Below are 22,804 nucleotides of genomic sequence, written 5' to 3' on the forward strand. Positions count from 1 at the left end.
AAGCCACCTTATGACTATAGCTCTGAATTGAGCCTCTGATAGGTTTCCTATTTGTTCATCTGTCAGATTCTTCATCTGCTGCCTGGTGAGCTGCGTCACCAGGATTTCTATAGTTGTCTGCCTCATTTTGACAGATTCGTGTTTTGCTTTGCTTCTTGGGCAGACTATAGGGGTCGGAGCCCTTGTACTCGTCACAACCTGGGGAGCGGGGGTGATCCGCTATCTTTTTCACCGTGCTGTGGTGCTTTGTTGTCACTACCCGGTGACTGGTGGCGATCCGCAAACTATTTCGCAGTGCTGTGGCGCTTTGTGTGGGGGCGGGGGTCCAAGATGGATTCTTGCCATTATTCTCCACTGGGAGACCGGGATCTGTCCTCCCACCCTCTGGGCCTCACTGTCTGAGGCAATGTGGGGGCTGCCTTTCCCAGCATTGGGGTCACGAGCTGTCAGGTCTTGACTGCAGCTGGGATTGCTCCCCCTGCTGCTGTCCCTGGTGCTACCACAAACAGCGCTGCCCAGTTTCTCGCCCCTCCTACCTGTCCAATGAACACTGCTGGTTTATAACTTTGTACGTTGGGCTTCTGTATAGTTTTATTTTCTGGAATTTCTAGTTATCTTTTGTTGTGAGGTAGTTGTATTCCTTTCTAGTTGTAGATGGAGACCAAGCATGTCAGTCTAAGCCTCCATCTTGGCTGGAAGTCTAATTCTTTACTTTTGAGGCACCTGATCCCAAGAAGAAATTTATATCTGAAATCCAGTCCTCTAAATGCCACTTATTTGTTCTTAAACCTGATGAATTGGTGCTGTTAGCTGCAGAATCAAACCTTTATTGCAGGTGGGAAGATGGGGAAAATATCATATTAAAATAAAGTTGCTCACCGTCTCAGTAATAATAAAACTTACTTTTGTTTCCCTGAGGTTTTCTCCCCATTTACTAGTCTTCTCAGGGGAAATAGAATCAGCAAGGGTTAAAAATTCTCTCAGCTCTAGCCTTTCCTCTCCATCCCTGAAACATCAACACTTACCTCCCTAGAAAGTTATTTGACTATCAGTCATTTTCTAACCTGGTGTAATGATAAAATACAGTTATTAGATAGATCCAAGATATAGTCTGAACCCTGGGGGTTTCATATCCCTTTGGAGGACCTTAGGTCAATGGTTTTCAAAGTATAATCTTAGTACCAGCAACAATACTAATACTTGGGAACTTGTTAGAAAAGCAAATTCTTGGGCCTCTGTGTTCTAATGAACCCTCCAAGTGATTCTATGCTTGCTAAGCTTTGGCTAAATGCAATGAAAGAATCCAGAAACTGATTCTTGGACTCCCTTGACTTTGGTTCGTTGTCCACAAGGCCTAACCAGTCATGCATAGGGGAATAGCAGAAAACTCTCACTGACACAGCTTTCTTAAACCTCTTTTAGCAACCTAAATATCTTGAGTGCAGAGTTTACTTTCTACCTCAGTGACACAGAGCTGTATGCTTCCTCTTCCAGTTTCTAAAATCTAAACATTGTACTGAAGAACCTTGTTAATAAAACTGAGGGGAAGCAGACTTTGCCACCCCAAAATATGTATGTCTTTTGGGATATGGGTTACTTCAAGCTGGTTATTTTTAAGAAACAGAAGACTCAGAAAAAAACTTTGACCATCCCCCTTACCTGTCTAAAGGAATTCAGATAGAAAAACCTGATCAAAAGAAGGAAGCGTCACCTTAGCCTTTCAGGAAGGAAAAAATTTCCTCTACCCATTAAGGTCCATCTGGTTGGTCTAGTAATCAAATTGACATGAGAACAATTAGCAAGAAATAAACAAAGTTTAATAACATGTATATCTTCCGTATACACTGGAGAGACCCAGGAACACCGACTGACTGGTCAAAATGGCCTAAACCACCAACCTAAATGCCATCTCCAGCTAAAGACAAAAGAAGCTTAAGTTCATGCCTTCTCCATTGGTAGTGAAGACAGGCCTGGTAGAATGAAGGAGACACCCTTACAGATGGGTATTTCCTTACAATGTAAATGTCTTTACAAAGGATAACTTGTAGTTTGTTTCAGAGCTTCTTCCTTGCTATTTCTTAAAATTAACCAGTGCGGCAAGTGGAGCATTATAACTTCTAAAAATAAAAATAAAAACACCCTAAAATAATCCCCATGCCAAAGAGGCACATATTGTGGTAACAAATTCTGTTACGCTGCAGAACTCATTGCTTATAAGAATACTCCCTCAACAAGGACAAACCTCAATGTTGGTCTTTGACTAGGTATCCCTACCTAATAATTCTGCTGCCAGATATTCAGGGTCTAAGTAATCCACTGTAGTATCATTTAGCCGTTTTTTGAAATAATGTCATTTTCACATTTTTGGCATTTCCTCTTTGTAAAAGCCTTACATAATTAAATATTTAATTCTTTGACTGCCACATAGGCTGGATATGTTTTCAAGCTTACTTATCTTTTATATATAAAAGTCTAGCCACTGTTAATATAACGAGAATGGTTTGTGATACATCAGTGTAACTTGGCAACCAAGGAGAGTGGACTGGAATGCCTGTGTATGAACAATGATGACTTCACTGTACTAGTCAGTGTGCGTGTGGTGGGGGGGTTGACGCTGTTGAGTGAGCATGTGTAATGTGTGGCCATCACATTCAAAATGACTGAGTGAGTAGAGCAATGAGTCTGCATCAGCTGTGGCATTAAGCTTGAACATTCCTCCAAGGAAACTATTCAGATGAGTCAGAAGGCCACAGTTATGGGCAGCTGGTGATGAGTAGCTTCATCACAACAATGCACCCACTCATGCATCATATCTCCTGCAGTCTTTTGGCAAAACATCAAATCACCCAGGTGACTCAGCGCCTCTACAGCCCAGATTTGGCGCCCCGCGACTTCTGGCTTTTCCCAAAACTAAAATCACCCTCGAAAGGGAAGAAATTTCAGAACTTTTATGAGACTGAGGAAAATACAACAGGCAGCTTATGGCAATTGGGAGAACTGTTTCAGGTCCCAAGGTGCCTACTTTGAAGGAGACTTAGGCATCATTGTCCTATGTACAATATTTCTTGTACCTTATATCTTCTTCAATACATATATCTATTTTTCATAGTACATGGCTGGATACCTTCTGGATAGACCTTGTATTTCCTCAGGAAAACAAAAGAAAAAATAAACAAATGGGACTACATCAAGCTAAAAGGCTTATATGCCATCTAGAGCTAAGGAGAAGGGATGGGGTGTGGTTTAGGATTTCAAAGAGGAGCAAAGTAATTCATATGGAGATGAAAAAAAGCAAATGTTTGGTAAAGAAATTTTCATTGGGTCATCTTTAACAATAGGACACAGAGAGGACTTGGATCAAATGGGCCTTGCTTAGTTCCTCCTTGTTTCTTACAACTAGTATATATTAAGCTATCTTTATAATAATAGCTACCTTCCTGGAGCAGGTCCTCTACATAAAACTGGAGCAGATCCTCAATCTAAATTATTTTAATAAGTTAGGGGGAAGGTAAAAGGTTTTACTTAAGTGTTTTTTGTTGTTGTTGTTGTTGATGTTAAAAATAACCAGTTTAAAATAATATCTCAAAGGCACATATTTTGGAGTTGCAAACTCTGCTCCACTTCAGTACAAGCTAAAATTTTAATAGGAAAACAGTTGGTTTCTCCCCAATAAGTAAATTAATTGATTAAATAATTTATCTAATAGATGTCACACAAATTAAAAATTGCTATTTCCATTGATAGCTATGATATCTGCATTCCATTTTTAAATACAAATAGAAATTTTCAAAATCAATAAATGTCAGAATAGATTATAGACATATATGACAAATATAAAAATGTTACACAAAGAGCTAACAGTGGGAACAAACACATATGACATAAATTAATGACTGCTTTTTTTTCTTTGAATAATTGTTTTTTGTGTCACAAAATTAGATTCAACAATATTGATAAAGACTTCACAAAAAGCAGTCTCTCATTGTATAGTTTTCAGCTCTCGCACATGAATACTTTATTTAAATAATCAAAACCAAATTTAAACTGAGTTCCACAAATATTGGCACAGAAATTATAGCACTAGCTTCTGAGGGTGTATTTGCATTCTGTTAAAAATTTCACCTGTTAAAATGCAATAACTCAAGATAAAGCTACCCAATGGATCACCAATACTCTCTTTGCTGAATTCAGAGAAATTATTTGCAAAAATCTATTACATTTGATCCCAGACAAAAAGTTAAATATGTAATATTTACTCAAAGAAAACTGACTCACAAACAAATTATTTCAAATTAAGGTGGCATCAAACTGACAATCCTTCTTTTATTCAGAGGCAAACACCAGCTCCTAGAATTTTGTCAAGCACCAACACTTTCAGGTCTTTCCAGCTATCGTTCCAGGCAAACCACCTCTATTTCTTTTTTTATTTTCTCTTTCCCATAAAAATATAGTGCTCTCATAGAATTTGCCTAATTACACTCAAGATACTCTAATAAAACTCCTTTTTTAATACAGGTGTATCAGAGTACCAGTTCAAATGAAAAGGTGTTTCCGTAGCAGCTTCTGTGCATTTCACCTTGAGGGAGTTCACCATTCTTAGGCAGAAGCTCCATGGAGACACTGTCTGCAGAACCTCGATTTATGTACCATGTTTTCCTGCATTGAGATAAGAACAGACATCTTTGATTCATGTCTTTGGAGGTTGAACTGTGTCCCCCAAAAGTTCATGTTGATGTCCTAGGACCCAGTACTTCAGAATGTGCCTGTTCTTGGAGATAAGGTCTTTAAAATGATTGATAAATTAAAATATGACCATTAGCTGGGCTACCATTCATTCTGAGAGGGTTACTCACAGGAATACAGAGAAGGAAAACTCTGACTCCAAAAAACCTCCACTGCCTTGCGGCATACCTCTTCAGGGGAAAGGCTAAGGGAGTAAACCCCGACAGAAAATCCGGAGCCGGAGTCCCTAAGGCGGTTTGACGTTGTAGTCAACACCGGCAACTCCTGCGGCGCACCTGAAGCCAAGCTGTATTGACTCCGTCTTTCCCTTGGACCCTTCAGCTGCGAAGAGAGGGGGGGTCTGCTGCACGGGCAACAGCAGACCCTCCATATCACCCTGCCCAGGCTCTGTAGCTTCAGCTTCACTGGAGAGGACACTCCAGCGTCATTGCAAGATGTCGATTCAACACGGGAGGAGACAGATACCGTGTCACTCCCAAGTTGGACTGCACAGCCATTCTCGGCGGTGCAGATAGACTCTTAAGAAGCTACACCATCGTCTCTCGAGACGGACGGCTGTCGACGACTCACAGGAATAACTTAGGGCACACAAGAAGACACCAGGCATGCACTCACACAGAGGGACAGCCACATGAAGAGGGTAGCCATCTGCCAGCCAAGGAGAGAGGACTCAGAGTGAACCAACTGTGCCTGCTGGCTTGATGCTTGACTTCCAGCTTCCAGAACTGTGAGGCAATAGATTGTTTAAACCACCCAGTCTGTGGTATTATGATAGGGCAGCCTGAGATAACTAATGCATTTCCCCAGGTAGGGATTTACTTGTGCATTATCTGACATCCCAAATGAATTTATAAGAGCATGGTCAATGGCCTCCTATTTACCCCATGAGGTGAGTGAGGAAGGAATTCCCACAGTGTGGTTATATGATGTCCAAATACACCACACTGGACTCTGTACCAGTGAGCCAGACAGCCATTATCAATCACGTCTGCGCACAGTACTGGGGAAGAGGACCCCACATGCCCCCCAGTGGCACAGAGGGCTGTATTCAGGAAGAGGGAATGAACAAGGTTTGTGGGAGGCAGGGTTTGTCGCGTCAAGAGGATGAGGTGACCCCTAGTTGCCATGGCAGCATGTCATCAGATCAGAAAGCTCCCAGGCTGGGAGGGGGCCAAAATTTGTTACTTGAGGAATAAGCAAGAGCTGTGCCTTGTCCCCTTCCTTAAGATGTGTGTTTGGTAGGGGTCTTTATCTGCAAGTGAGGAGTATGGAGGGGAACTTGCCCTTATGTGAGTTGAGGCCCTGCTGGTTTCACCCCCTGTCCAGGCAACACGTTATATTGGGTTTTAATTTTAGACCTTTCGCCACAGTGTGGTTTTCCATTTAGATTTTCTCTCTCAAATCAGACATGTCATCAGAGGGTCTGGCCTCTGCTCACCAGCCCCGCAACCTCAGCTACTCCATCATGTACCTTGATGTCAAATGATACCTGAAGGACTGAATTGCAGCATCCCCAAACTGAAACCCCTCTGACTCACGAGAGTTTACACTCTGATGCTTTCAACTGGAACACCTCCCAAATCACCCACCCTTTTTCCTTTCCCATAAGTGTGGAGGGTGTCTCCACATCCTTCTCACACAGTTGCAGCTCCTGGCAAGCAAAGCTCTATGACTGGAGGCTGGGTCTGCATTGCACACCCCTGGGCCAGCACAGAGCCTTCCAAAGAACAGATGCTCAATTCTGTATGAGGAATAGAAGAGGAGGGAGGAAGGGTCTAACTTGTTAATTTTGGCTACCTCCTACATTCTTTATAAGCTAAGCATATCGGTGTATAAACCAATTACTTATACAGAAGACTGAAAAGAGGAAGCATATTCAAGGTTGATGATGTTTTTTTTTTCTTCCCCTATTCCATTATCCCCAAAAAATTACTGTGGGATTCTCGCACATTTCCACAAAATTCCATTCTATGACGTCAGACTTCTTTCATTAAAAACCGTCATCAGAATTTTCTAGGAGTGGAGTTGCTGGTGGCTGTGGCACGGGGGTAAACCCTGCCTGTGGTACTAACGCCCGCCTTGGCTGTCCCTCTGGCTTGTGCTCTTTCCTCCTTCTCTCTCAATGCTTCTTCGTATTGTGAGGAGAAGGTACTTGGAACTGTACTGTCGAGCTTAGCCAGAAATTCCAGGACTTTCATCTTGGTTGTTTCAACATAAGCTTTGGGGCTGCACAGGAACTCGCAGCGTGGTGGGTCACTGCCAGGCACCTGGCGGTATTCTAGGTAATTTAGATTCACTAGCTCTTTGGTGAGAAGCTTTCTAGGTTCCCCATAAAAGAAGTGCTTCCTCCCAGGCTATATCTGCATCTTATTCAGGAATTTCCATATCTCTTCCTCTGTGGCGCGGTTCCCATTCAGGAAAACCATGCCCAGGATATTCATTAGGAGACCAGTCTTGGGGAACCCCTTGCCAGGACACACCTGCCCAGTATTGGGGAGTTTCAGTTTGCTGACAAGGTCATAGGAGTGTCTGACTGAGTCCACTTCCTTCAATTCAACTGCAAAGAAAGCCTCAATGATTCGAGAAGCTTTCTTGAGAATATCAGCAAATTGGTCGTGGTACTTACCATTGACAATCCTTAGCATTTCTTCTCTAAGACTGGGTTGTTTCAGTTTGTACTCGAACAGAGGAAATTGCTGTAACACTCTCACACTCACGTTCAGAGAACCACTACATGAGCACTCAGAAAATATGTGCTCAGAGGAACACTCGTGTTCCTCATCTTGGCTGTTCACAGACACAGTGTGAACAGCACCCGAAGTGGGAATGGTGGTGTTTAGCGATCACCCAGGCCCCTGGGAAGTGCAAGCTGCCTCAGGAGGTGATGAGCTCTGGGTACTAACCTCTAAACCAGAAGATGAAGAAGTCGGGAGCTCTTCTTCTATTGTAGCTGCTGCTTCAAATTTACTGGGACTCTCAGGTTCATCTTGGGCCTGTTGGAGGCTGCAGTGCTCAATTTTGCGCCCTCGAGGCATGATGACTACAGTCAGGGACAACAGTCAGGGACTTTAGTAAGAGGACAGGTGATGAGAGCACCTGGAGGAGGATGAGAGTGAGGGCACTTGGGCATAGAAACAATGCCATGATTGTTAGGAAAGCTACACTAGCAGGTCTCCTCGAGGCCACTGCTCTAAAGACTCACCAGGCTCCTGTTCTATCCAACCTGTGTTTGGGGAACATATAGATGAAATTCTGCCAGTCCTGCCAAAGGCATGCTGAGGTGACAGCAGGCACTGGCAGTCTTTGAATCTGAGGAGTTTCTTATTTCAAATTCAAGAGCATCATTTACCTGTTGACATGTCATGGGACTCACAAGAATTAAGGGAAGTCTTCCTGTGGAACTTCTGGCCAAGACCGAGGCCTAACCAGACACGCTGCATCTCTCTCCACAACTAAGAAGGAATACAGCTACCTCAAAACTAGAGACAACCAAAAGTTCCAGGAAATCAAAGTGCATGGAAGTCCAACAAACAAAGTTATAAAGAAGAAATACTCATCCAGACAGGGAGGAGGAGCGGAGCTACAGTGGAGAGGATGCATTGTGGTGGCGGCAGCAACAGTGGCTGGTGGAAAGTGCTGCACACATTTTAAAAAGTCAGGAGGGACACCTGGGGAGCGCTCCCAGCACCAGAGCAGACTGTGCAGCTCATGGTCCCAGTGCCAGGGAAAATCAAGCCTCATTGCTTCTGACTGTGCAAACCAGTGGGGGTTGGGGAAGAGGAAGAAACTGCCAGTCTCTCAGCAGAGTCCGCTTGTTTAAAGGTCCCCCATGGTTCTACAACGTCCGCAGACCCATACACTCTGGGAATCAGAACCAAGGCAACAGCTAGAGAGACACCAGTCCCATAAGGAAGTGGGAGAAGTGCCTGGAAAAGGGGCAAGAGCTGAGCAGGCAGCATTGTTCCCTCTCTCACTCCTCCCCTACACACAGCACCACAACGTGGTGAAATGGGACACCCTCTACTGATGAATACCTAAGGCTCTTCCCCTTACAATGTAACAGGAGCAACAGCTCTGCCTAAAACACAGAAGCAAACAAACACAGGAGCCTGTCAAGATGAGAAGACAGAAAAGTATGGTCCAAAAGGGAGAATGAATCAAAGTTCCAGTGGGAGAACTAAGCGATGAGGAGATAGCCAACCTAACAGACACAGAGTTCAAGATACTGGTGATAAAGATGCTCACAGGCTTGACAGATATGCTTAAGTATGGCAAACGTATAAGGGAAGAAGTGAAGGTTATGCTAAATGAAATGAAGGAAAACCCACACAAAACCAATGGTGAAGGGAAGGAAACCAGTGTTCAAATCAATGACTTGGAACATAAGGAAGAAAACATCAGTCAACCAGTACAGAATAAGGAAACAAGAATTGAAAAAAATAAGGAGAGGCTTAGGAACCTCTAGGACAACTTTAAACATGCCAACATCCAACCCGTAGGGGTGCCAGAGGAGAAGAGGAAGAGCAAGAAATCGAAACCTTATGTGAGAAACTAATGAAGGAAAACTCCCCAAATTTGGTGAAGGAAATGGACATACAAGTCCAGGAAGCACAGAGAATCCCAGACAAGCTAGACCCAAAAAGGACCACAGAAAGACACATCATAATTAAAATGCCAAAGGTGAAAGTTAAAGAGAGAATCTTAAAAGCAGCAAGAGAAAAGCAGAGAGTTATCTACAAAGGGGTACCTATAAGACTCTCAGCTGATTTCTCAAAAGAAACTTCACAGGTAAGAAGAGATCGGTAAGAAGTATTCAAGGTGATGAAAAGCCAGGACTTACAACCAAGATTACTCTATCCAGCAAAGCCATCATTTAGAATGGAAGGGCAGATGAAGTGCTTCCCAGACAAGGTAAAGCGAAAGGAACTCATCATCACCAAACTATTATTAGATAAATTGTCAAAGGGACTGATTTAAGTAATAGAAGATTGAAATGATGAACATTAAAATGACAACAAACTCACAACTATTAACAACTGAATCTGAAAAATAAAAACAATCTCCAACTAAGCAAACCAGAATAGGAAATGAATCATAGGTATGCAGGTCATTTGGAGGGTTATCAGCTGGGTGGGGAAAAGGGGAGAAATGGGGAAATGGTGCAGGGATAAAGAAGCATAATCGGTTGGTACAAAATAGACAGGGGGGTGTTAAGAATAATATAGGAAAGGGTGAAGCCAAAGAAGTTATAGGCATGACCCATGGATATGAACTAAGGGGGGTGGGATTGCTGAAGGGAAGGTGGGTACTGGGAAGAGGGGAACAAAGGGGGAAAAACTGGGACTACTGTCACAACATAATCAATAAAATATACTTAAAAAAAAGAAAAAAAATTAAAGGATATGAGTCTAAGCCAATCTCCCCTATCCAGGTCCCCAAAAAGCTACTGCTCAATGGGGAGAGTTTTGTACTGGTATCTTCAAGGTGCTCAGTCCTTATTAAGGGTCCTTATTTTCTGGGACTACATCAAACTAAAGACTTTCTGCTCAGCAAAAGAAAACATCAGCAAGACGGAAAGGGAACCAACCATATGGGAAAACATATTTGCCAATGACATCACAGACAGGGGACTGATCTCCAAAATATATAAAGAGCTTATACGACTCAACATCAAGAAAACAAACAACCCAATTAAAAAATGGGCAAAGCACCTGAACAAACACTTCTCCGAAGAGGACATATAGAAGGTCCATAGACACATGAAAAACTGCTCAACATCATTAGCCATCAGAGAGATGCAAATAAAACCCACAATGAGATACCACTTTACACCTGTCAGAATGGCCATCATCAACAAATCAACAAACAACGAGTGCTGGTGAGGATGCGGAGAAATGGGAACCCTACTGCACTGTTGGTGGGAATGCAGACTGGTGCAGCCACTATGGAGAACAGTATGGAATTACCTCAAAAAACTAAAAACGGAACTGCCATTTGAACCAGTGATTCCACTGCTAGGATTATACTCGAAAAATCCTAAAACCCTAATTCAAAAAAACCTATGCACCCCTATGTTCATAGCAGCACTGTTTACAATAGCCAAGTGCTGGAAACAGCCTAAGTGCCCATCTGTAGATGAGTGGATCAAAAAATGTGGTACATTTACACAATGGAATACTATGCAGCAGAGAGAAAGAAGGAACTCCTGACATTTGCAACAACATGGATGGAACTAGAGAGAATTATGCTTAGTGAAATAAGCCAGGCAAAGAAAGAAAAATACCATATGATATCACCTAATACAGGAAACTAAAGAGCAACACAAACAAACGAACTAAATAGGGAGACTAGAATAGTAGTCAGTAGGGGGGAGGGGGGAGGGAGAGAAGGGGGATAAGTAAGGGAAGGGTTTAGTCAAAGAAAGTGTATAAATGACTCATGGACATGGACAGCGGGGAGGGATATGATTGTGGGAGAGGGGGTGGGTTGGGTAGAGGAGAGAAATGGGGCAAAAATGGGACAACTGTAATTGAAAAACCAAAAAATAAAAAAAAATTTAAAAAAGGGTCCTTATTTGCCTTCACATTGAGTCTTGGGTCCCTACCCGCTTCTCCTCAATAGTGGCTACAACTTCAGATTAAGTATGTCACCTACCATAGACCAAACACAAATAAGAGTTTGGGAACCTTAGTTCAGCAGCCAGATTCTTAGTCTTCAAGGGCTGAAACAAGAGCTAGGGCCCAATTCTTTGTCATCCCTTCTATTTCAGGGCGAATGGACCCCTAGTCCTGGATTTGACCCAACCTTGCCATGGTATATAATTCCTCCCTGGCCCTTAGGCTTGCTCCTCACGCTAAGGTCTGCACCACCCTGAGACCCTAGAAGGACGTGAGGATCTTCTCCTCTGACCATACCTGTCCTTGGTTTCTTGAGGCCCAGTAAGAAATGGCATTTATGGAGTATTCACTGTTGTGATTGTGTGGTTCCCTCAGTCCTCATAGTATTCACCTTGGCCTCTGAAAAGCCTGAAAACCTCCTGCTACAGGCCTCGGCAATGACCCTTACACTAAGGCTCTCACCGCTGGCGACATCATAGAAGGCAGTACATCACTTATCTCAACAATGCCCAGGTATGCCAGGGCAGCCAGAGAGGACGGAGTCCTGTGGCCCTCTCAGTTCTGGGACTGGAGGTTCCCTAAATCCTCACTCAGGGCCCTTGCCCTGACTCCTGGAAGGGCCTGGAACTCTTTTCTTTGCTGGCCTGGGGGCCCTTCTTTAGTCCAAGGCACTCCATCTCTGACACACTTTTCCCAGTGTCAGTCTGACTGTCCTGCCCAAGGTGTCCCAGGGACGATGGCTCGGGCAGTCTCTGGGCCACCTCACAGTTCTAGGGTCTGCGTTCCCCCCAGTTGTCATCCAGGGTTCTTCCCTTGTTTCCTGGCAGGACCTGGGATGCCTCCCTCTGCCTCCTAGGTCTCATAGCAGCAGACCCCAATCTTTTTCTTTCTTTGTGTGCCTCCCATTCATTTTGTTATTTTGTTGCTATTCCTTGTGCTCTGCATTCCGAATCAATATTTGGAGGGCAAATCTAGGTTTGTCAAACCTGAAATACATTTTGGAGCATATGGGAAAAATGAATGAGGTGGCACAGGGTGTGCTTCAGACACGGTGCACTGGCTCAGGAAGAGCCTTAGAGGTATTTCAGGCAGAACAAGTCCAGCTCTGTCAGTTACCAGGGTTCAGGTGAGACCATTCCAAGCTTTTCATCGGCAAAGTCTGTTTGATAGTCTGTCATGCAGGACTGTGGACATTAATTTGTGTTAAGTATCAACCACCTTGCAGAGCATTAGGACAAATTTGGTGCTTTTAATGCATGATAGTTATTATTAAGATGATTTTGACCCTGGATAATAAAAGCCTCTCCTCACACAATATTGTTTGGGTCCTCTGTTGGAGAATATGCAACTGTATACAATACCGACATTACATTAGCCTAAGTGTTGCTGAGCAAGCAGAACTAAGCAGAATTTCCCCATTAGAGCATCTGTTTTTAATATGGGTGTGGGGTTGTCTTCTCCAGCAGGATGCAACTCAAAGATCTTGTGTCTCAGGACTACAAACTGCTCTCCCAGGTGCCTTCTCATACAAACCATCCATAATTTTACTCTTTTCATCATCACTGTAAATAGATCTTTGCGGACTTTCAGCCAAGATGTGGGCTTAGACTGACATGCTCGGTCTCCCTCTACAACTAAAAAAGAATACAACTACCTCAAAACAAAAGATAACTAGAAATTCCAGAAAATAAAACTACACGGAAGCCCAACATACGAAGTTATAAACCAGCGGCGCTTGTCAGGCAGGTAAGAGGAGTGAAGGGGCGGGGGGGGGGGGTGCCGTTTGCGGTAGCACCAGGGACAGCGGCGGGGGAGCAATCCCAGCTGCAGTTGAGCCCCAGCAGCTCCCAACCCCAACGTTGGGAAAAGCAGCCACCGCACTGCCTCGGAGGGTGAAGCCCAGAGGGCGGGAGGACAGATCCCGGTCTCCCAGCAGTGAGTAATGGCAGGAATTCATGTTGGACCCCGTCCCCACACAAAGTGCCACAGCGCCGCGAAATAGGTTGCAGATTGCCTCCAGTCGCTGGGTTGTGACGAGTACACAGGCTCCGCCCCCTATAGCCGGCCCAAGAAAACAAAACACATCCGTCAAAATGAGGCAGACAACTATAGAAATCCCGGTGGCGCAGCTCACCAGACAACAGACTGATGAAGAATCTGACAGATGAACAAATAAGAAATCTGTGAGAGGCTCAGTTCAGAGCCATTGTTATTAGGTGGCTTACAGAATTAACAAAAGGTTTGGAAAAAGATGAGAAAGGATTGTAAACCACTCATACTGAAAAAAACAAAAACACATACGAGACAAATGGTGAGGAAATAAAATCCAGAGTTCAAATCAACAAACTGGAACATAGAGAAGGAACAAATAGTCAACCAGTGCAGAGAGAGGAAACAGGAAGTAAGGAAAGTGAGAAGAGGATCAGAAACCTCTGGGACAGCTATAAGAGATCGAACATAAGAATTATAGGATTGCCAGAGGGCAAAGAAGAAGAACTAGAAACTGAAAAATTAAGTGAAAATATAATAAAGCAGAATTTCCCAAACTTGGGGAAGGAAATAGACTTACAGGTCCTGGAAGCACAGAGAGTTCCAGAAAAACTGGACCCAGGGAGAACCACTCCAAGACACATTATAATCAAATTGTCAAAAGTTAAAGATAAAGAGAGAATCTTAAAAGCAGCAAGAGAGAAGAAAAGAATCATGTACAAAGGGGTCCCAATTAGATTATCAGCTGACTTCTCAAGGGAGACCCTGTAGGTAAGAAGGGACTGGCAAGAAATATTCAAAGGTATGAAAATCCAAAACCTACAACCATGAATACTCTATCCAGCGAAATTGTCATTCAAAATAGAAGGGCAGAGAAAATGCTTCCAGGACAAAATAAAACTGAAAGAGTTCATGAGATCCAAACCACCATTATATGAGATGTTGAAGGGACTGGTTTAGAAAAAGGAGGATCAAACCTATGAACACTAAAATGAAAACTACAACACAAGAACCAACAACAGAAGCTAGGGAATTGAAACAAAGGCAAACTAAATAGGCAACGAGAGTGGAAAAAGAACTATAGGTATGGGGAACATACTGGGGGGAGGTCAGCAGGGGGGGAAGGGGGAGAGAGAGGGAGATGATACAAGAATTAAGAAGCATAGTAGGAGGGAATGGAATAGACAGGAAGAGATTGAGAAGAACTATATGTACAATCAATAGAAATGGACTAAAAGGGGGGGGAACAACTGGAGGTAGGGGGACCACTGGGTGGAGGGGAGCAGAGGGAGGGGAAATTGGGACAACTGTAACAGTATAATCAATAAAACATATTAAAAAATAAAATAAAATAAATAAATAGATCTCCCCCTTGGAATTTGCCAAATTTCATCCAAGTTCCCTAAATAAATGCCATTTTCATGGAGCGAGCTCTGTCTCTCCCAGACCATAAAGAGAGACACTGTCCAATGGCTTCTTGGCATCTCGCTTCAAGGGACTCTCACCCTTATTTCTCAGAAACACTCTGGACACCTCCTTCCAAAAGCACCTAGTTCATGCACTGTGTTCACTGCAGTGGGGCAAGTGCACAGGACCCCTTCCAGTGTGGCCCCAGGTGGAGATTCTTCTCTGGTTTTCCCTCACCCCAGAGTAACTGTTAAGATCTGTTTTTCATTCCAGGCTTAGTCTGTGAACTCTGAGATCCCTCATATGAGGGACTGGCCCCCACCTCCCACTCCACAGCTTCATGAAGCCCATCATGCAGCCTGACTGAAAGCTAAGTGTCCCCCCACCCCCGGGGACTGGCAGTATCCCAAGGCCCAACACTGCCCTGATCACACGATGGGAAATAAGTAGCTCTCATCCGCAACCCCTGTCTCCACACCATTTCTATTTCATTGTCATTTACTTATTTCTTCCAATGCATGCCACCAGCCTTCCTATATGGCCAATGCTGCTGCTAGACTCTAGCTTCTGTAGGCGGCAGCTCGGTCTTCTTTTTCTTACCATTGCCAATACTATTAGAGGGTTTTAAACAGCAGATGGTCAATTAATGGAAGAGGGGAAATAAAAGACAGGAGTAAGAAATCAAATTTATTACAATTTAATTTCTCATAATGCTTGAGGAATTCAGCCAATCCAGATACATACTATTTAACTTCACAAGAAAAGAACAAAGAAAATAAAGCAAACTAAATATTAACCAGCCTTTACTTTTGTTTCACCATGTGGGATAGCCAATATTTTCCTGTAGGGTTTTTCACATTTCCACACAAAATCCTATTCCTATTCCATGGTAACTTGCTCTGTAGCAAAAAGAAATACAGAAGGTTTTTCCATCGCTCTGCAAAAGACAAATCTCTTGATCTTAAATGTCAACAATAATACATGTGACATCTCAGGCATTATGAAACTTAGATTCTTAAACAAATAAACCTTCAATTAGAAGTAACCATGTTTGAAAATATGTATAGACCTAAAAAGTACTCATCTTCAGAAGAAAAAGAAACCAAACAGGACAAATGCTTTGTTTCCTCCAGAGCCCACTACACTCTACTACTTAGAAGGTTGACTATCCTCTCCAAACTCAAGGTGAAACGCCTGCCCAGAGCTCCCTAGATGTTTCAGGAGCTGCTCTAATCGACTCAGCAAGAGACAGTGCCCCTTTCAACAACGGCAGCCATGCCTGCGGCTGCGTACCAGGCTCTGTCTTCATTATCCGTCAATGCTTCCGCAAACAGCTCTGGGAAGGCAGTGGGGATCGTACCATAGAGCTTGGCCAGAAACTCCAGCACTTGCATCTTGCAGGTCTCAGCGTAGGTTCTTGGACCCCAAATATACTCGTAGCGTGGAGGATTGCTGCCGAACACCTGCTGATACTCCAGGTACAGTTGCTGCACCATATCCTTGATGAACTGCCTGGGCTCCCCGACAATGGGGTGCGTCTTCCCAGGATGGATCCCCAACGCATCGAGGAACAGCAGGATTTCCTCCTCAGTGGCGCGGTTGCCCCTCATGAAGATCACACCCAGGACAGCTTTGAAGAACCCGGTTTGGTGCAAGGCCTCATCATGGGCCAGGTCTCCATCGATTAGGATGCCCAGCGTGTTGACAAGGGCATAGCTGTGATTTTGGGGCCCAAATTGCTTCAGCTGAAGGCCAAATATCAGCTCAATATACTGAGAGGCTCTGCTGAGGATCTCAGGGTATTGCTCCTTGTACTTCCTGCCAACGATCCTCAGCAGTGCAGCCTCTATGATGGGCTCCTTCCTTTTGAGCTTCTCCAGCAGGTACTGCACCAGCTTGCTCACCATCCTCTGTAGAGGATCTCTGCGAGCCCTCGGAATGGAGGATTCTGCCTGGGAGGCTCTTGTGCTTTCCTCACCTTGGCCCTCGGCAGCTTCATCAGATGTTGGGCATGACACACCTTCCTCAGGAGGTATGGTGGCTGGGGCTTCCTGAGGCTCCTGGGATGGACCAGGAGCTGGGGAACTCCGGGGAGATTCATCAGAATGAGGAGACTCTTCTACCTCTGCTGCAGTATCTTGAGCACCCTTGTGACGTCCAAGCCCACTTTTGACCCGGTGGCGTTTCTCACGGGCACGGTGCTTACTCTTGTGCCCCCGAGGCATGATGACAATGGACAGGGCCAGCAGGCACCAGTGTGGGCAGGACAGTAGGTGAGGTCAGCACCTGGAATAGGGACAATGAGTTGGTGTGTGGCCCTTCAGCAGGAACATGTCACCCAAGCTCTAACCAAGTCTGCCTCTGCAGGGCCTGAGGACAGCTCTCTAGGAATTCACAGGCCTTCTGCTGTGATCAGCCTGTCCTCTGACAAGGCCGCACAGGAAGTTAGAGTGAACCTCAGGCTAGAGCCCTAGAGTCCTACCTGTGTGTTTCCTAGGGTGAATACAGGGATTGACAGGGGTTATATGTGTCCTGGGTTTATAGAGTACTTTCAGTTCACATTCAGGATCATCGAGTTATTTATCAGCAAGACCCAAGAAACAGCTAGAACAGATAACGCCCTGGAGCACCATCTGTCCTGGACTTTTCAGGGTCCCCAGTTCTCATTCACACAACTCACATGCTTTCTAGGTAGGGCCTCAGAGGCCTCCTTACTGCTGACTGCTGGCTTTTCCTTCATCACACGTTCAGGGTGGGTCTCCCCTCAGTCCTCACTCAGTTTCCCTGGTTGGCACTGCTAGAGCTAGGGCTTTGTCCATCTCTGTGTTTGAGTCGTATGTCACACTAAGGTCAGGACCCATTCATGAGCCAGAGGAGGAACTGAGTTTGGCCTTTATGTGTGCATTTGCCTGGCTTCTCCCAAGTGAATGATGCAGCATCAAAGGAAACCCCATTAGGAATGCTCCCACAGGGCCTCAGTCCAACCCTGTTTGACCCCCTAGATGTGTATCTAGTTTCCTCCCACTGCTGAGTGGTGATCACAGTGCTCAGGTAAAAGCCTGCCCCTCTCCGATCCCTGAGCAGGAATTAAAGGGCACTTATCCCTGAAGGATGCCTGGACCTCCTATTGGCAGTAGATAGGGATTCTAAGGTGTCCTCCGTGTTACGGGGTCAGTGTTCCCCGGAGTGATCACACTCCTCACTCTGAATGTTCCCATGACCTGTGTAGCCTCTCTCTGGTCACCTGCTGCGAACCCTTAAACCAAGGCCCCCACCTCCCTGACTTTCCCGAGGACAAAGGAAGAAAGCACCCTGGTCCTTAGCCCTGCCAAGAGCCCTCCCAGGGCGATGTCATGACCAGGGTCATATGTATCTCGTTCCGGGATGGGGGTGTGTGTGCACTCCTTCCTCAGAAAGGTCCCCTCTTTCCCTCCAGAGGGCCTGGGATTCACCCGCAAGCTCGAGCTGAGCCAGAGTCCACCACCCTGAGGCAGAGGCCTTTATTCACCGGGAACCCTCAGGGAACGCAGAGGATGCAGAGCCTAACGGCCATGTTGGGGCCTTCAGGCCAGAGAGCAGGGTGGGGCGGGGCCTCTGTGGCCACCTCTTTTCAGGGGGAATAGGGGTTGGGGTTGTCGGGGGCGTGTCCCCTCAGCCCCCTTTTATGACACCACGCACCTTGACACGGACAAGGAGTAGTATTCCTCCCTCAGGTCACTGTCGACAGCAGCTGTGTGACGACGCCCGGTCTCCGTCTCCCGCTGTGTGGATGGGGTCGGGTGGGCGGTCGCTAGGGGGAGCACTTCCGGTCATGTGGGATGGGCATCTGGAAGGTGGTGCATTCATGGTGGGAGGCAACCGCAGAACTTGCCCACAGGGGACTCTCACAGGTTCTTAGCAGAGGGTGGGACTTTTCCCCCTGCTGTGCGGCGCCAGCGGACTGCAGACCAAGGCTTTCCTTTTCCTCAGATCCCCCAGTGGGACGTGTCTGGGGCCCTGAACTTAAAAGCCACGCCTGGTGCCTCCCAGACCGGCAATAATGGTTATCCCCCTTCCATCCTCTCCCCATGTCTTCCCTGGGCCCCTTGTAGGTGCTGGGCTACCTCCCCTGTGCTGAGCTGGGCTCAACCCCTCACATGGAGACCTCAACTCCCCGAGACTCCAGGCCAGCGAACAGGGACACTTCCTCTAGACATTCGTGCGTGCAGCTGTCCAGACAAAGCGGAAGGGCGTGGGGATCCAGGGTGGTGCAGGGTTCTGGGGTAGGCCACTTGCCCTGAGTTCCAGCAAGCCTGAGCTTCCTGCCCTCATAACTCAAAGCCTTCTTTCCTCAGCAAGTCCCTCAAGAACCCTGTGGGGAAGATGGGACGCTCTTTAGCCTCATAGTTCTGCCTCCACTCAACCACGGCCCCCCCTTCCCTCTCCCCAAGGGTTTAACTTTTAAATATCCCCCCAGCTCATCCTCCCAACATGCTCTTATTGCCACTTACACAGCGGTCTCAACCTCAAGAGCATTTCCTCGCCTGCCCACACACATGTTCTAGTTCACCACTGACTTAGTGTTTCCCAGGCGTTTGTCATTTCTGTTGTTTTGCTGTTACTGTTAATAACGTTTTTGTTGTTTCTTCTTCTTTCATTTTGTCAGGGCCGATTTGAGGTACAGGAAGCAGCAGTCTGAGTTTGGTTTTCACCTTTGGAGTTATAAATAACGCACTAAGTCTTTAAATATGTTCAAGAGAATTGACAGAAGTACAATATTTTCTTTCCCTTCTAATAAACTAATAAACTTAGTTTTCTGCTTTCTCATGATTCTATCAGTAAGTTTCTATAGGTGCTCCTAAAGAACTTGTATGTTTCTGCTCAGTTCTCCGTTAGTTATATGTTGCATACTATTGGTGTTGTGAATGGTAAAATATACCATTACATGTGTCCATTTGTTAGCGATTGAATTTGGCCAGGTTCTGATATTCCTATAGTGATTTTTCATACATCAGATTTATGAAGTTCCTTACCATGTCCATATTTTGCACCAACTAGTTTGCAGATTTTAGTTAGGAGGTCATATTTTTATCATTATTACTTCTTTCTTTGCACTGTTCTTACTCCTTATTTATGTTGGTATTTGTATCCTTGTGTAATAGTTGTGCACTTGGTGTGTATTTTTATTCAGTGGCAAACTATGTATTTGATACCAAATACTTGTGTTGTCCTCTGGACTCTATTGATTATACTCATAATCGTTCACATTTCTTCCCTGTAGAGCTTGCAAAATGGAAATTCTCTCTTAATGCTCATTTGCTAAAGGTTGTTATCATGAACTAGTGTGAGTTTCTGCCAAACCCTTTTCCTCTACTCCTGCACATGGTCACATTTTTTTTACCTCCTTTTTTCTCTTTTGCTCATGGAGTAATCTCCACTTGACAGTATATTCTAAAGTTTCTTAACAGCTGTGTTTGAAATACTATGAATTTATGTATGATATTTGTCTCTATGTGAGTGAGGTTATCTTAAGAGTTGTTTTATTGAGGGTTCCTCACCTGGTGTCCGTATGAAGAGGGGTATAGTTGAATAACTCTCAATCTTTTTGTATTAATTATATGAGTTTACATGAGAAGGTAATTAATTTTTTTCTTTGCCATTTGGAGCTCAGATGTACCAAAACCTGGCTGGTTTTTGAGTATTTTCATATAGCCTTGGGTTAGATTACAGTTATTATTTCTGTTATATCTATTGGAGAGTCTTATTTCTCTTTGACCTACTTAAGTATTTATATTTTGCCTAAAATGCTCCATTTGACTTGAATTTTCATATAAAAGACATGATATGTAAATAAAATCCTTTTATTATGGAAATGATCCAACATATACAACAGGAGAGAATAGAATAATGAACCCATCACCTGACATACCTCACCAATGATACTTCATTTTTATAGGAAGAATCTTGTCCGTATTAAGGTTAGGTATTAGTTTGGTTAATGGCATGCACACTCTACTGGAAACAACATACACTTGCATTAAGAGATACATGCTGTCTGTTGTCTCCTTTGTGGTGATGTTGGCAGTCATCTTTATCCATAAATCCATTAGAGGCTGCAGGATTTTAATTCCATAATTCTAAAATTCTGTTGAATTTATTACCCAGATTCTTCTTTAGGTACAACTTTCTCCACCATTTGTCATCTTGAGATATTGGTGATACTTTTTAAAAGTGTTCTCTTATAATTGCCATTTCTCTTCTCCACCTATTTTTTTCACGATTTGACATTTTTAGTATCCCTTATTTTTGCTTATTTCACTTATGTTTGTAATACTGATAAAAGTGTTTTATAAATTCTTCCAAAGTAGTAGCTTTCACCAGTTGTTTACTCTCCTGTGTACTGTTTCATCACCAGTGCATTGATCTTTATTATTTCCTACCTTCTATTTCTTTGTGTTCAATGTGGTATTTTTGCTTTAGATTCTTGAATCATTTAGACATTTTAAACATGTTTAAAATATATCTATTTCATGTCATAAATATCCCTATGATACCACTGGGGCTGTTTCCAACAATAGTGCTATAGAGCTTTCTGTGCAGTTCTCACAATTTTACAAGTAGAGTATATCTCTCAATGCTTTTATAATTTTTGAATGTGTGTGTGCTTGTGCATACAAATATTAGTACAGAAGCAGTTATTTAAAAGAGGTTTCTGGTTTGGGGTCCTTGGGGTGTTTTGCTTTGTTACATTTTATCTATTAATGATTGTAGATATTTGAGCAAAATTTTTCTAGTAACAGAGTTGATTTTCCCAAAACAGAAAGCTGTCTCTTAAAAAATTTACTTAAAATAATTGACCAGCTACAAAATTCAGATCAACCAAGAAATCAGAAAGTATATATACAACACTGAGGGGAATTTTTTCATAGACTTTATTTTTTCAGTCACTTTCAAGTTTACAGAAAATTGGGTCAAGAAGTATAGAGAGTTCATGTCTTCTCACCCATCACCCACAGAATTTCTCTTTTTGTTAGCATGTCCTCCCAGCATTAGTGTAGTATATTTGTAACAATTACGCAGCCAATATTGGTATATTATTACTAATTAAAGTACACAGGTTGCCTTAAGGTTACTCTTCATGTTGTGCATTCTGTGAGTTTTGACAAATGTATATTGACATGTATCCATCATACAGAGTAGATTCAGAGCGCTAAAACTCTCTTGTGGCTGGCTTATTCATCGCTCTATCTACGACTTTGAACTCTTGATCTTTTATACTGTCTCCATAGTTTAGCTTCTTTAAGAATGTCATATCATTGAAATTATGTAGTATATACCATTTTCAGATTGGCTCCTTTCACTTAGTAATATGCACGTGAGCGTCCTCCATGCCTTTTCACGGTTTGATAGCGCATTTCTATTTCTTGTTTAATAATATTTTGTTGTACATAGCTACCACAGTTTAATTATCCATTCAGCTACTTAAGAAACGTATTGGTTGCTTTCTAGATTTGGCAATTATGAATAAAGCTGCTATAGCATTTGTGTGCAGGCTTTTGTATGAACATAAATTTTCATCTCCATTGGGTAAATACCAAGGAATGCTGCATTGTATGGTGAGAACTTAGTAACATTCTGCTACACAGTCTTCCCATGTTGCTGCACCATTGCACATTCCCAACAGCAATAAATGAGTGTTCTTGTTGCTCCGCCAATTTTCCAGCTTTCAGTCTTGTCAGTGTTTTAGATTTTAGCCGTTCTAATAGATGTGCCTTTTTGTTTTAATTTGCAATTTCCTAATGATATGATGTTAAGCATCCATTCATGTGCTACTTTGTAGACGTTTGCTATCATTCCTTCCTAAAGATTTGACTGAATTTACCGGCAAGCCCATGTGAAAATGCTGTTTTCTATTTCAGAAGATATTATTAATTATTCATTCATTCTCTGTCTAGAGATAAGTGTGTTCATATATCTATTTTCTCTGGTACAAGTTTTGGGAGATTGCATATTTCAAAAAATTTGTCCATTTTATGCAATTTACCAAAATTTTGGGCATAAAGATATTT

General features: G+C 43.7%; 2 protein-coding genes across 2 annotated transcripts; both read right to left on the bottom strand.

Annotated features, from left to right (window-relative positions):
- Nucleotides 1–6,746: 6,746 nt before the first annotated feature.
- LOC149991730 (melanoma-associated antigen B5-like) lies at nucleotides 6,747–7,778 on the bottom strand. Its single transcript, XM_090264154.1, is given in 1 exon segment — nucleotides 6,747–7,778. A coding segment is annotated over 1 exon segment (1,032 nt).
- An 8,216-nt stretch (nucleotides 7,779–15,994) lies between these two features.
- LOC149991731 (melanoma-associated antigen B1-like) lies at nucleotides 15,995–16,981 on the bottom strand. Its single transcript, XM_090264155.1, has one exon. It carries the CDS (start codon nucleotides 16,979–16,981, stop codon nucleotides 15,995–15,997), a length of 987 nt encoding a protein of 328 aa, XP_090120281.1.
- Nucleotides 16,982–22,804: the final 5,823 nt, after the last annotated feature.

Source organism: Furipterus horrens, unplaced genomic scaffold, assembly GCF_987537825.1.
Source record: "Furipterus horrens unplaced genomic scaffold, mFurHor1.1.pri manual_scaffold_17, whole genome shotgun sequence".
NCBI classification, from domain to species: Eukaryota; Metazoa; Chordata; class Mammalia; order Chiroptera; family Furipteridae; genus Furipterus; species Furipterus horrens.

Bases quoted from the DNA above. Each gene is read 5' to 3' on its own strand.
- LOC149991731 (XM_090264155.1), bottom strand. From the start codon at position 16,981: ATGCCTCGGGGGCACAAGAGTAAGCACCGTGCCCGTGAGAAACGCCAC.